The following is a 12,750-nucleotide window of genomic DNA, read 5'->3' as shown; positions in this document are numbered from 1 at the left end:
GACAGCCTTTATTTTGACAATTAAATTTTACGTGCTTTTATTTTGAAATCAAAAAACCAGGGACGGAAGCTATAAACCGGCCGCGCGACGCGAGCTTTACGGTGGATTTTTGCTTCTCTTTGTCAGAGGACCCACTTCCGTTTTGATGTTTGGCCCAGGTTTCTGGAATCTACTATCCCCAGAGCCGGAGACCGACCCGTCCGCCCGCTGCACCGCCGCGCCGCCGTCACCCCACGGGAGTCAGTGAACCTTCCTCCCCGCCTCCTTCCTTTCGGTCCCGGGGACGAGTTCGATTTCGCCATCCGGTTCGCTTGTGTGTTTACCTAGCTAGCTGGCTAGCTGCAGCCAGCTGACTCCGGACCTGCTAGCATGTTTCGGTTCTTGAGTGACGTCGACGACGACCCCTTCATGATGTAAGTGGCCGTGGGTGGCGGGGTCTGGGTGGGGGTGGGGTGACCGTGGGGCCCCGTGGGGGCCCCGTAGGCGGCGACGTCCGCGGGTGTCGCCGTGGGGCGGGACGGCGGCGGTTGTGCGCCCGTAATGCTAATTGTGACAGTTGCTGTAGCTGGCTAGCACCCTCCCTCACCCCTCACGCACCCAGCCGAGGGCCTCCAGGGCTCCACCATGTTGGCCTCTGAACGTGAAACCAATCACAACATACCCACTGAACTAGTTCACGTCACGACCTTGCCCCCCCTCACCCCCCACTCCACGATGACGTAACAACTCCTAATCGTAAACATGGTGTGTTGTCCCCCGCTTCCCCCACCCCTGTAGGGATCCCTTCGCGGCTCACCGGCAGCAGATGCGCAGTCTGTTCGGCCCGTTTGGCATGGACCCGTTCGCCCTGACCCCTCAGGTGCAGCCGCCCCGTGCACCACGCAGACAGGTAAGCGCACACACACACACACACACTCACACACACCTTGTCCAGGTGTGAGCCTCACCATGTCACTTCATATTTTCCTTTCTCCAGGCTGGCGCACTGACTCCCTTCGGGATGATGGGGATGGTAAGTTCAGCCGCTCCTTCTCCTCCCACGCTGACAACCCTCCGCTCTTGTTTCCGGCCTCCAGTGCAAAGAGGTCCGACAAATCTTACCTGATGAATTCCCGATTACGATCAATATCGTATTGTGTCACAGGCGACAGCGAGACGTACTGTTTTGAAGGCCTCGCTGATGCTCCTGTAATTAAAAACACGACTGCAGGGGGACATCCTCCTGTCCCATCGGTTCAAGTTGTCTTGTTTGACCTTTGAACTTTACCCAAAGCAAATGGCGTATCCCTCAGCCTCTGCTGTGAAAGACGAAGGCCCGCCGCTCTCTGATTCCTTGTTGTTTTGCAGGGTGGAGGCTTCATGGACATGTTCGGGATGATGGGGGAAATGATGGAGAATATGGTGAGGAACTCTGTGTGTGTGTGTGTGTGTTTGAGAGGATGAGCCCAAACCACAACAAATATGGCCTCTGTAAACAACTAGTGTTTAATTATGAAATTAGTAAAGTTTTACTTTGCCAAATACTTCTACGATGCAGTAGTTCGAGATGTAAAAAGTAGTGCCTTTAATTCGTTAATTTTGTTCGAAAAAAAAAGGGGAAGTTATGAATGCATTTTAATTGCACTTTATTTTGCGCTGCAGAACAGCATCATGGGGAAAGGCAAACAATGCTGGTTGAAAGGAAATTTAAATAGAACAAACTTTAAAATTACTCTGTGAACAAATTTGATGTTCTTTTCGCTTAAACCTTATGTAAACATGCAGGCCTGCAACGTTAGCCTTGTACGAACATGCGGGTCGGCAATGTTAGCCTTGTACGAACACGCGGGTCAACAACGTTAGCCTTTTACGAACATGCGGGTCGGCAACGTCAGCCTTGAACGAAAACGCGTGTCAGTAACCTCAGCCTTGTGCGAACACATGGGTTAGTTTTGTACGAACACACAGGCTGGTAATGTTACCTTTGTATGAGTGTATATATTGGTAGTGTTAGCTTTGTATGAGTGTGCAGGTTGTTAATGTCAGCTCTTTATAAGCAAGCAGGTTGATATTTTTAGCTTTGTACAGGCCTGTAATATTAGCGTTGAAGGAACATGCAGATCTGTAATGTTAGCTTTGTATGAACACGCAGGTTGGATGTGTTAGCTTCATACGAGCGTGCAGGTCAGTGACATTCACTTTGTACGAGCACACAGGTTCTTAATGTTCGCTTTGTAGTCTCGTGCAGGTCAGTAAAGTCAGATCTGTGCGAGTGTGCAGGTCTGTGATGTTAGCCTTGTACAAACACAGGTCAATAAAGTTAGCTTTGTGCGAGTGCGCATGTTGGTAGAGTTAGCTGTGTACTAGTGCGCAGATCACTAATGTTAGCTTTGTACGAGTGCACAGGTCAGTAGCGTTAGCTTTTCACGAGTGCACAGGTCTGTTCTGTCAGTTTTGAATTAGGCCGAAGGACGGTAATGTAAGTCTTGTACAAGTATGCGGGTCAGTAATGCTAACTTTCCCGCAGATGATGTCGATATTGCTAATACAAGCTAGCAGAGTGTCACCAGTCAACACTCAACCAAGTCAGATTAATTGGTAAACACATCAATTTTCTCCATTAAATATTAAATTATGAGAGCAAATCCTCGGTTTAGAACCATGATTGCATCCCCCATCTTGGAAAATTTGCTAAATGTAGGTGAAGAACCAAATGTTTTCACATCATTTTGGCCAAAATTGCCTTAAAGAAGTTAAGAAGTGACCTCAAAACCAGGATTGTGTGCTTTTTTGGGGGGAGCCTTGCGGCTGCAGACTGAGTTTCACCACGCCACAATAAAAGCCTCCTCATGCCCGAAGGCTAATATAGACACGCTTCCTGTCTGGATTCATATACGTATCACCTTGTTCCCTTTATTACTTAAAAAAAATTTTTTTTTTTGTTCTTGTCATCGTTTCTGCAGGAGAGGATCTCCGGTTCTCCCAACTGCCAGACGTTCTCCTCCTCCACAGTGATCTCCTACTCCTCCACAGACCCCGGAGCGCCCAACGTCTACCAGCAGACCAGCAGCACGAGAACAGGCCCAGGGGGGGTGAGAGCCACCGTCTGCAACGGGCCAGCTGCTGCTGGATCCGTGATAGGCCGAAAAATGCACTCGCTACCGCCGACTTGTGGCGGGGCACAACAGAGAGAACTGGGGGGGGGGGGGCGTTGAAAACACCTTGATGTTCTCCTCGTCTAAAGCGTTAAATATCCTTATCGGTCTTTAACTTAAAAAGGGTTGAAATTGTTCTTTTTTTTTTTATTTAATGATTTTCAAAGTTTAATTCTTCACACATTGTGTAAATATAGTGCATATGTCTCATGTATACTTTATCTCATTCAAATATAAGATATAATCTGGATTAACAAATTGCGGCAGTAATCTGTTGATCAGTCAGACAAATATAGAAGTTAATCTGGATTATTATAGCCATATGGAGTCTAGTTTATCTGAACAATAGAATAGTGTCTATATTATTATAATGAGCAAAACAGCGGTAAACTGAATGATACCGTGTAATCTGGATTATTTGAGCCACCATTAAGTTGGCATTGGATATAATGTAGATTATCAGAATGGTAGTCATATCTTTATTATTGAAACAAATAAAGGATATCATCTGGATTATTAGAATAAAACTTTACATAATTGAGTTGTCAGAACAGTGCGAAATGTAGATTATTGGAATAGAATATTACCTGGATTATTGAAATAAGCAAGATATAGATAAACTGATTGATACCATGGAATCTGGGGTTTTTGGAACGACCATCATGTGAATTGATGAAGATAACAAATATTAGGTATAATCAGGGTTAATTTTACAGTAATCTTTTGATTATTAAAACAAATATAGGATTATATCTGGATTATTAGAACAACCATTGATCTATCTACATTATGAAAACAAATAGTAGTGACATTGTCTCACACGTAACATGTTTACAGACTATATTTAATTAACAACCCGCCTCTCCCCGCCATCGTTCTAACCCCGGCTCACGTTTTCCAGATCCGGGAGACACGGCAGTCCATGCGAGACAGCGAGAGCGGCCTGGAGCGCCTCGCCATCGGCCACCACATCGGTGACCGCGCTCACATCATGGAGCGCTCGCGGAACCGCCGCACCGGCGACCGGGAGGAGCGGCAAGACTTCATCAACCTGGACGAAAGTGAGTCGGCTCGCCGCCCCTTTGACGGAAACGGGAAAACACTTCATTCCTCAGCGACGCACTCCTCCGATGTTCCCTGAACGCAGCGTCGAGTCGGAATGGTGGGATTCGAGATTCTCCTGCGGGGGAAGGGAACCGGTTGACGGTGAATGCGCTCTGACAGGAAGAAGAGAGGAAACACATTTTAGAATAAAAATAAAGCGACGTTCACTCCTCCTCCTTCTTTTCCTTCTTCTCTGCAGCCGAGGCCGCGGCCTTCGATGAGGAATGGAGGACCCAGGCGGGGAGGTTCCCCCCGCCCAACGCCAGGGGCCTGGATTACGGACGGGACCGGCGAGGCGGGGGCCAGCAGCTGGCGCTCACCGCTCCCCCCAGCTCCACGACACCCCCGGGCCACCGGCACGAGTCCCCCCGACACCGCCAGCCGCCCCAAACCCGCCCTCGCTACGACTGGTGAGGTGAGGAGGAGCTCCGGGCCTCTTCCACCATCATTACAACAACTGGCACGTTTATCGCGATCGCTCTGACATGTATCTGGATTTTTGGAACGATCCAGTAATATGTTTATTCGTCAAACAAACATGGAATTTAATCTGGATTATCAGAACAAGTGGGACATTATCACACGTGGCTCAGTTAATCTGGGTTATTAGAATGATACAGTGATCCCTGAAATTTAATCTGTAATTTTAGAGCAACCAGCAAGTTTTCTGGATTATTAGAATTACGCAGTACTGTGTTGATTAGTCAAACAAATATAGAATTTAATCTGGATTAGTAGAATAACCCTCAAGTTATCACAATTATTAGAAAGATGTAAGATATACTTAGGACTGTTTAGAATGATACACTCATCAGTTTATCAGTGAAACAAACGTGGAATTTAATCTTGATTATTAGAACAAAATGAAATGTAGATTATTTTGATCATGAATTATGATCTAGATTATAATAAGCAATACATTGGTAAATTTAATGATACCATATAATCTTGATTATTAGAACAACCATCAAGTTATATTGATCAGTCAAACAAAGATGGGATATTATCTGGATTCTTACAGTAAAACCATAATGTATTTGGGATCAAAACAAAATAAATGTGATCTGCCTTATTAGAATAAACAGTAATATATTGATTTCTAAAATAAATATAGGATATAATCTGGATTTTTAGAATTAAAAACTACATAATGTGATACATATGAACAGTGTGTCTGTTTTATTGGAACAAAGGAATATCGAGATTATTGAAATAATTAATACATAGGTAAACAAATTGCATATAGCATATAATCTGGATGATTCGAACCACTGATTTATCATGATTTTGTGAACAAATACAGGATATAATCTGGAGTTTTATAATGATGCGGTAATCTGTTGATTTATATATCCAAAACAGGGTGTAATCTAGATTATTAGATCAATATGAAATCCAGATTATTTGAGCAATAGAATTTGAATTTAGATTATTAAAATGTATCGGTAAACTGAATGACACCGAATAATTTTGATTGTCAGAATAACTTAAGCACAGAATCCGCTTACAAGGATACAATATCTGGATTATTCATACAAAATTAGGTCACAATTTGGATTTTTAGAGCAATGATAAGAATATGCCAGATATGCCAATATGCATCATATTAAATCCAATTAAATCAGATTATCAGTCATGTAAGATCAATAAAATATTGATTACCTCCTAAAGAGATGTGATAGATGACCAGAGGGGCCGCTGCTGGACCGGCTCCATTCCGAGAGGTGAAATGGTGGAACTACAAATATGGCGTTGGTTGCATTATGTGATATATATATATATATATATAAATTTGAGAAGTAGAGTTAAGTAGAGAGAGAAGGCCAGAGGGAGCTGCGTTGTGTTTTTGTAGACCTAGAAAAAGCATATGATAGGGTGCCAAGAGAGGAGCTCTGGTATTGTTTGAGGACAGCTGGTAGAGAAGTATGTTAGACTGGTGCAGGACATGTATGCTTGCTGTGAGACAATGGTGCAGTGTGCTGTAGGGGTAACAGAGATGTTCAAGGTGGGGGGACTCCATCGGGGATCAGCACTGAGCCCCTTCTTGTTTTCAGTGGTGATGGACCGTTGTGTGAGGTATGCGCTGGAAAGGAGAAGAATGAAAGTTAGTTGCAGCAAGAGAGAGTTTATGTGTGTGAATGAGTGGAACTTTGGTGAGGCCACAGGGAGGGGAGATCAAGAATTTGGAGGATTTCAGGCACGTGGGGTCAACAGTCCAGAGCAATGGAGTGTGGAAAAGAGGTGAAGAGATGGGTTCAAGCAGGTTGGAATGGGTGGAGAAAAGTATCTATGTGATAGAAGACTTTCAGCCAGAATAAAAGGAAAGGTGTACAAGACAGTGGTGACCCCAGCGATGCTGGATGGACTGGAAACAGTTCCAATGATGAAAAGACAGGAGGCAGAACTAGAGGTTGCAGAGATGAAGATGTTGAGGTTCTCTTTGGGAGTGACCAGGATGGATAGGATCAGGAATGAGTCTATCAGAGGAACAGCACATGTTAGATGTTTTGGAGAGAAGGTCAGAGAAGCCAGACTGAGATGGTTCGGTCATGCACAGAGGAGGGATAGAGAATATATTGGTAGACGGATGCTGGAATTGGAGCTGCCAGGCAGGAGGTCTCGAGGAAGACCAAGGAGAAGATTTATTGACGAAGTGAGAGAGGATAGGAAGGTAGTTGGTGTGAGAGAGGAGGATACAGAGAATAGAATTAGATGGAGAGGGTCGATCGCTATGGCGACCCCTGAAGGGAAAAGCCGAAAGAAGAAGAAGAAAAAATTTTTTTTTAGATTTTTTTTTTCTTTATGAGGGAATTTCAAGCCGCTGCTCATGTGATTCCATCACACCTCTTGTTCTGGTGTGTGTGTGTGTGTGTGTTGGGAGTGACGTGCTGTCATTCCTTGCCAGTTTGCATAAAGTCAGAGAAAAAGGTGGTGTCTGAACCCTGTCCTTTTTCACCTCCGCAGGTGAGACATTTCGAGAAGGTGACCAGAGGGACGGAGTGGAGGGGCGATGGACCAACCCCGCCGCCCCTACCGCCACCCCAACACACACACAATGCTGTGAACCACGATGAAGACGGACGTCGATGGTCGTCACGACGACCCGTCGTTAAATGTTTGATATGACTGGACTGTCTGTACATTAACACCGTGTTATTACAACAACCACACACACATATACAGACACACACACACACACACACACACACACACGATTACATTTCCAGTTCAATGTCCCCATGCTGTGCCCCGTCCCGCCCCGAACACACACATATACACACACATAAACACACACACACACACACACACACTTTGTACCCCCCCCAAACTGTAATGTGTGTCTTTGCTCCTTAGAGTCTGCTGTACAGTCCATTTTATGTCGCCGAGACACAGGAGTGTCTTTTCATCGAATAACTCAATAAACCTGGATTCAACGTTGTTACATAACTGCGGAAGGGGGCGTGTCTCTGTGCTGGCGCCGCATCGCCATTGGCCGCGACGCAGGAGGTCACCCTTTGCCCTCTGGGTGCTCGTTTCGTGGACAACCATCGGAAAAATCTGTTGCCAACAAGACGTATATGTTCAATGTTCAGATGTGGACGTGTGTGTGTTAAACTACAAGTGTGTGTGTGTGTGTGTGTGTGGACGAGTCAAACCGGTGGGACTCGTTTACAGATAGAGATATGATAATCTCGCGAGTTCGGATTATTAACTTTACATTTTTATGAGCTATCCGGACCACGTTTTCAGGGATTGTTCACATTTTAAAATCCCCCTTTTTTGTCTCTGAGCCCAAAGGCATCGGTTAAGATTCCCGTTTTCCCCTCTGACCCTGAAGGCATATTAATCCCGCTTCCCTGCAGTTTCCCGCTTTTTCCTCCCTCTCCGCGGCCCGATAGGTAATCTGGATTATCTCCCCCCCGCCGAGCGGGGGACCTCCCATCTTCATTTCCTTCCTCCACGCATCCACAGCGACCAAGTTTAGCTTCAGGGTGGAGGAGATTTGAATCATCCCTCCATCTTGGAGCCACTCCAGTGTTAATCCCCTCCCCCCCTCATCCTCCCGTGACTCACCAGCGCCCCCTCTCCTCCTCCTCCTCCACCCGTCCGAGCGTCGTACATTTCCACCCTCCCGCCCCCTCCCTCCGCCTCTCCCTCTCTCCTGCCGCTCACTTCCTCCGACCGGCTGCAGGTGAAGCTGCCGATCCGCTCCTCCATCCTCCATCCTTCTCCGGTGCCTCCTCTCCGCCTCTCATCTCGACTCCCAGGGTGGAAACAGGTCAGCGAGCCCGTTCACTGCGTCGCGATGTGTGTGTGTGTGTGTGTGTGTGTGTGTATGTCTGTTGCTATTATGTAAGTGTGTGACACCCCCGAAGCCCAGATGGGGGCTCCTCTCCGGCAACGGCGAGCCGGGATGGGATGTTTTAAGGCTCCGAGGCGCGTGAGATGTTCGCTGTCTGTTGCAGGATGTCCGTCCTGAATGTTGTTGCCAGGGAGATTCTGGACTCCAGGGGAAATCCCACCGTGGAAGTCGACGTGCACACCGGCAAAGGTGAGGCGCCGTCGGTGGGTGCAGGGTGGGGTTTGGTATGGCGGCGATGCACGTCAACAACGCGCCCTCAATTCTGGATTATCCATCGCCGGCCCAGGCCTGTTCCGGGCGGCGGTCCCCAGCGGAGCCTCCACTGGGATCTACGAGGCCTTGGAGCTCCGGGACGGAGACAAGAACCGCTACAAGGGCAAAGGTGAGGCACAGACTCCATCTTGACCGGGAGAGTCCATCAGGGAAGGGGGGTGCTAAGCGAAGGCGGCCTTCTGACTGGACCGGAAGAGTCCATTCGGGGATTGGATCAGGGCAGGTTGCCTTTTGCTTCAACCGGAAGAGTCCATTAGGGAAGGGGGGGGACTAAGAGAGCGGCCTTCTGACTAAACCGGAAGAGTCCAATGAGGGCTGGGGGCCTTTTACCTTGACTGGAAGAGTCCATTCGAGGAGGGGGGAGCGGGCATAGTGGGATGAAATCCTTTCCTTGCATAATTTGGATTCAGGCTGGGCGGAACTCTTTCTTGACTGGAAGAGTCCATTTTTGGAGGAGTGACGGGGTCACGGTGGGATGAACTTCTTCAATGTATGAACGATATTTTGCGTTTAGACCCTGAACACGTCTCAGGACTTGTGTTCCGCTCAAACCAAACCCAAAAAAGCAGGTTCTCAGGTTAGCGCGTTAGCGTGTTAGCTTATTTTCCTTTTTCTTCCTCGAACATTCCGCCTGCTGACCGGGTTTGTCCATCCACAGGCGTAACCAAGGCCGTGGGCCACATCAACGACACCCTTGGACCCGCCCTCGTCCAATCGGTGAGAGCCGTGTGTGTGTGTGTGTGTGTGTGTGTGTGTGTGTGTGTGTGTGTGGTTTTGAGTGATACCTTGTTTGTTTCAGGGGATCAGTGTCTTGGAGCAGGAGAAGTTGGACAATGTGATGATAGAACTGGATGGAACCGAGAACAAATGTAAGCCTTCAGGTTCTGGTGCGGGGGGTGGGCTTATTGGTTTCCATGGCGACGGTCACCGGAGCCATTTTGTTCCCTCCACAGCAAAGTTCGGGGCGAACGCCATCCTGGGGGTCTCGTTGGCCGTCTGCAAGGCCGGAGCCGCCGAGAAGGACGTCCCGCTGTATCGGCACATCGCCGACCTGGCAGGAAACAAAACCCTCGTACTTCCTGTTCCCGTGAGCCTGACCTTGATTACTTAACCGATTGGTTGATTGACGCGGTTGATGGAATCCATCCATTGACGGGCGCCTCACCGTTTCCCCTCCAGGCCTTCAACGTGATCAACGGCGGTTCCCACGCCGGTAACCGGCTCGCCATGCAGGAGTTCATGGTGCTGCCCGTGGGGGCGGAGTCTTTCCGCGACGCCTTGCGCATGGGGGCGGAGCTCTATCAGACGCTCAGGGCCGTCATCAAGGACAAGTACGGCCAGGACGCCACCAACGTCGGGGACGAGGGGGGGTTCGCACCCAACATCCAGGAGAACAGCGAAGGTTGGAGAGACCGACCCCGCCGCCATCCTCGTCTTCATCATTCTCATTCTGTTCTTGTTGCTTCTGCTCTCCTTCTCAGCTCTGGAGCTGATAAAGACGGCCATCAAGAGGGCGGGCTTCACAGACAAGGTGGTCATCGGGATGGACGTCGCCGCTTCCGAATTCTTCATGGAGGGCAAGTACGACCTGGACTTCAAGTCGCCCCCCAACGTGGCTCGGAACATCAGCGGCGAGGAGCTGGCGAGCATCTACCAGGGCTTCATCAGCAACTACCCAGGTCGGGATCCATCAGGATCGATCGATCGGTGATCTGATTCTAGTACGACACGGGGGCGGTAAAACCTGAACGTGACGCGGTGTATGTGATTGTCCAGCAGGGGGAGCTCTTCACTGTTTTTGTGTGTGTGTGTGTGTGTGTGTGTGCGGTATTAATACATTCACCGGCGTCCTCTGATTTACCGGAACAATATTCAGCGGGAACTTCCTCGCTCGTTGCGACAGAACTCGGTTGTCTCTATCTCCCGTTTCCATGGCAACCGCTAACCCGACCCTTTAAGTGTGTTGTTTATTTTTTTTCTCCGTCCTCAGTCGTGTCCATCGAGGACCCGTTCGACCAGGACGACTGGCCGGCGTGGAGCCAGTTCACCGCCTCGGTGGGAATCCAGGTGAGGTGGGAACGAAATGGCGAGCGTCCGTCCGGACGGCGTGCGAGAGAAAGGATGAACGGCCTTATGCCCCGCCCACATTGCAGGTTGTCGGGGACGACCTGACGGTGACCAACCCTCGTAGGATACGTCGCGCCGTGGACGAGAAGGCCTGCAACTGCCTGCTGCTGAAGGTCAACCAGATCGGGACGGTGACGGAGGCCATCAAGGCGTAAGCCCCGCCATCCAGTCACGTGACTTCAACCCGCGGCTCTGATTGGCTGCCCGTCATGCTAACTCCTCCGCCTCTTCCCGCAGATGTAAGCTCGCACAGGAGAACGGCTGGGGGGTGATGGTGAGCCACCGCTCCGGGGAGACCGAAGACACCTTCATCGCCGACCTGGTGGTCGGACTGTGCACCGGACAGGTGACACACACCTCCACACACACACACTTTAAACCATTAGCATTACAATACTCTGACTAGCCTTTTTTAGCAATGAAGCATAACAGCATGAATAATATAATAATAATAATAATGCATTTCATTTGAAGGCGCCTTTCTCCCCCCTTCCTATCACCTTTTCTTTTTGTGATTCTGTTCTTTTTTCAGATTAAAACCGGCGCGCCGTGCAGATCAGAACGCCTGGCCAAATATAACCAGCTCATGAGGTGAGTGTGTGTTTGCGTACACGTCAATGTTCAAAGTGTTTATTGTCACATGTTCAGTGTAGAGGCGTGTTTCCCTGTACAGTGAAATTCCTGCTTCGCTGTCCGCAGTGCATTTGGATATGTGCTGATAGGAAGAGTGTAAATATTATTCTAAATATGAATATGAACAATACAATAGAACAGCGGCAGTGCAATAAGACAATAAGACGTGTGTGTTTGTGCAAGTTATGCTTTTCATCTGATTTTCTGCAGATGTGTGCAGTTATACAGGGTGTGTGTGTGTGTGTGTGTGTGTGTGTGTGTGTGTGTGTGTTAGTGAGGTTATACACACACACACACACACCTTGACGTTTCCCTCTGTGTGTCTCAGGATCGAGGAAGAGTTAGGAGACGGCGCCGTCTTCGCCGGACACAACTTCCGCAACCCAATCGGTGTGTGAGGCGCCCCCCCCACCCTCTTTCACCCATACACACACTCACCCCCTATGCACCCTCCCACACACACACACACCTCCAACCCCAGAGTGTAAACAAACATTAACACACACACACACTCGGGCCTGCGGTGGAACCCTGTGAGATCACGTGACCATGAAACGTTGCACCTGGTCCTGAATTAAAGGGCAGCCTTCCTCTTCCTCCTCCTCCTCCTCCTCCTTCTTCTTCTTCTTCCTCCTTTCTTCCTGATATGAAGCCACCTGTAACTCTTAAGCTAAATAAAGATGTGGGGATCTGACTGTTCTTCTCCTCTTCCTCCATTGCCTTTCTTCTTCTTCTTCTTCTTCTTCGCTCCGAGGTCACGGACGGCAGGTCAAACTCACATCTGATAGCTTTCATAATTCAGATTCAGTTATTAATCATGTAAGGAATATCAACATGTAATAAATAGTTTATTACGGTGTAATAGATGCTTGCGTAGAGCGCTTCAAAAATCAATCTGGAACCATTATCAAAGTGAAAACTGCTACTTCTAGATTTGTTTTTTTTAAAAAACTTGCAAAGTGTGTATTAGAGATCATATCGATTTGCAATCGATTGGCGCTTCGTTGCTGGGCTTCCATTGTCTCGACCTGTAGGAACCGGACAAACGTGACGTTGCGCATCCAGATGATGACGTAGCAAGGCGTTGACCTTTGACCCCTTCCTCCATTCCTACCT

At 48.4% G+C, this 12,750-nt stretch overlaps 2 protein-coding genes and 1 long non-coding RNA gene across 4 annotated transcripts; 2 read left to right on the top strand and 1 right to left on the bottom strand.

Moving 5' to 3' along the window:
- Positions 1–105: 105 nt before the first annotated feature.
- On the top strand, positions 106–7,685 carry mlf2 (myeloid leukemia factor 2). Of its 2 annotated transcripts, none has more exons than XM_086155497.1 (8): positions 106–413; positions 778–889; positions 977–1,012; positions 1,348–1,401; positions 2,943–3,071; positions 4,036–4,195; positions 4,438–4,653; positions 7,208–7,685. In XM_086155497.1, exons 1-7 carry the CDS (start codon positions 370–372, stop codon positions 4,650–4,652), a joined length of 750 nt encoding a protein of 249 aa, XP_086011623.1. In that variant the 5' UTR covers positions 106–369; the 3' UTR covers position 4,653; positions 7,208–7,685. The 2 variants fall into 2 exon arrangements, with proteins under 2 accessions (XP_086011623.1, XP_086011622.1); XM_086155496.1 differs by having other exon boundaries at positions 7,203–7,685.
- LOC147229822 (uncharacterized) lies at positions 4,163–8,352 on the bottom strand. Its single transcript, XR_015106828.1, has 3 exons — positions 8,313–8,352; positions 5,901–6,321; positions 4,163–4,351 (listed from the first exon to the last, which is right to left on the bottom strand). It is a non-coding gene; the product is annotated as an uncharacterized LOC147229822 (long non-coding RNA).
- An 11-nt stretch (positions 8,353–8,363) lies between these two features.
- Positions 8,364–12,333, top strand: LOC147229821 (gamma-enolase-like). Its single transcript, XM_086155493.1, has 13 exons — positions 8,364–8,517; positions 8,705–8,790; positions 8,888–8,983; positions 9,533–9,591; positions 9,674–9,743; positions 9,828–9,961; positions 10,054–10,276; positions 10,356–10,553; positions 10,865–10,941; positions 11,028–11,152; positions 11,239–11,347; positions 11,534–11,592; positions 11,963–12,333. The coding sequence occupies exons 2-13, from the start codon at positions 8,706–8,708 to the stop codon at positions 12,030–12,032; spliced, it is 1,305 nt and encodes a 434-aa protein (XP_086011619.1). The 5' UTR covers positions 8,364–8,517; position 8,705; the 3' UTR covers positions 12,033–12,333.
- Positions 12,334–12,750: the final 417 nt, after the last annotated feature.

Source organism: Fistularia commersonii, chromosome 11 (assembly GCF_037954325.1).
Source record: "Fistularia commersonii isolate RoL2024-O1a breed Wild chromosome 11, RoL_Fcom_v1.0, whole genome shotgun sequence".
Classification (NCBI taxonomy): Eukaryota; Metazoa; Chordata; class Actinopteri; order Syngnathiformes; family Fistulariidae; genus Fistularia; species Fistularia commersonii.
Note: the sequence above shows the minus strand (reverse complement) of the source record. Positions and strands in the feature narration are given on the sequence as shown.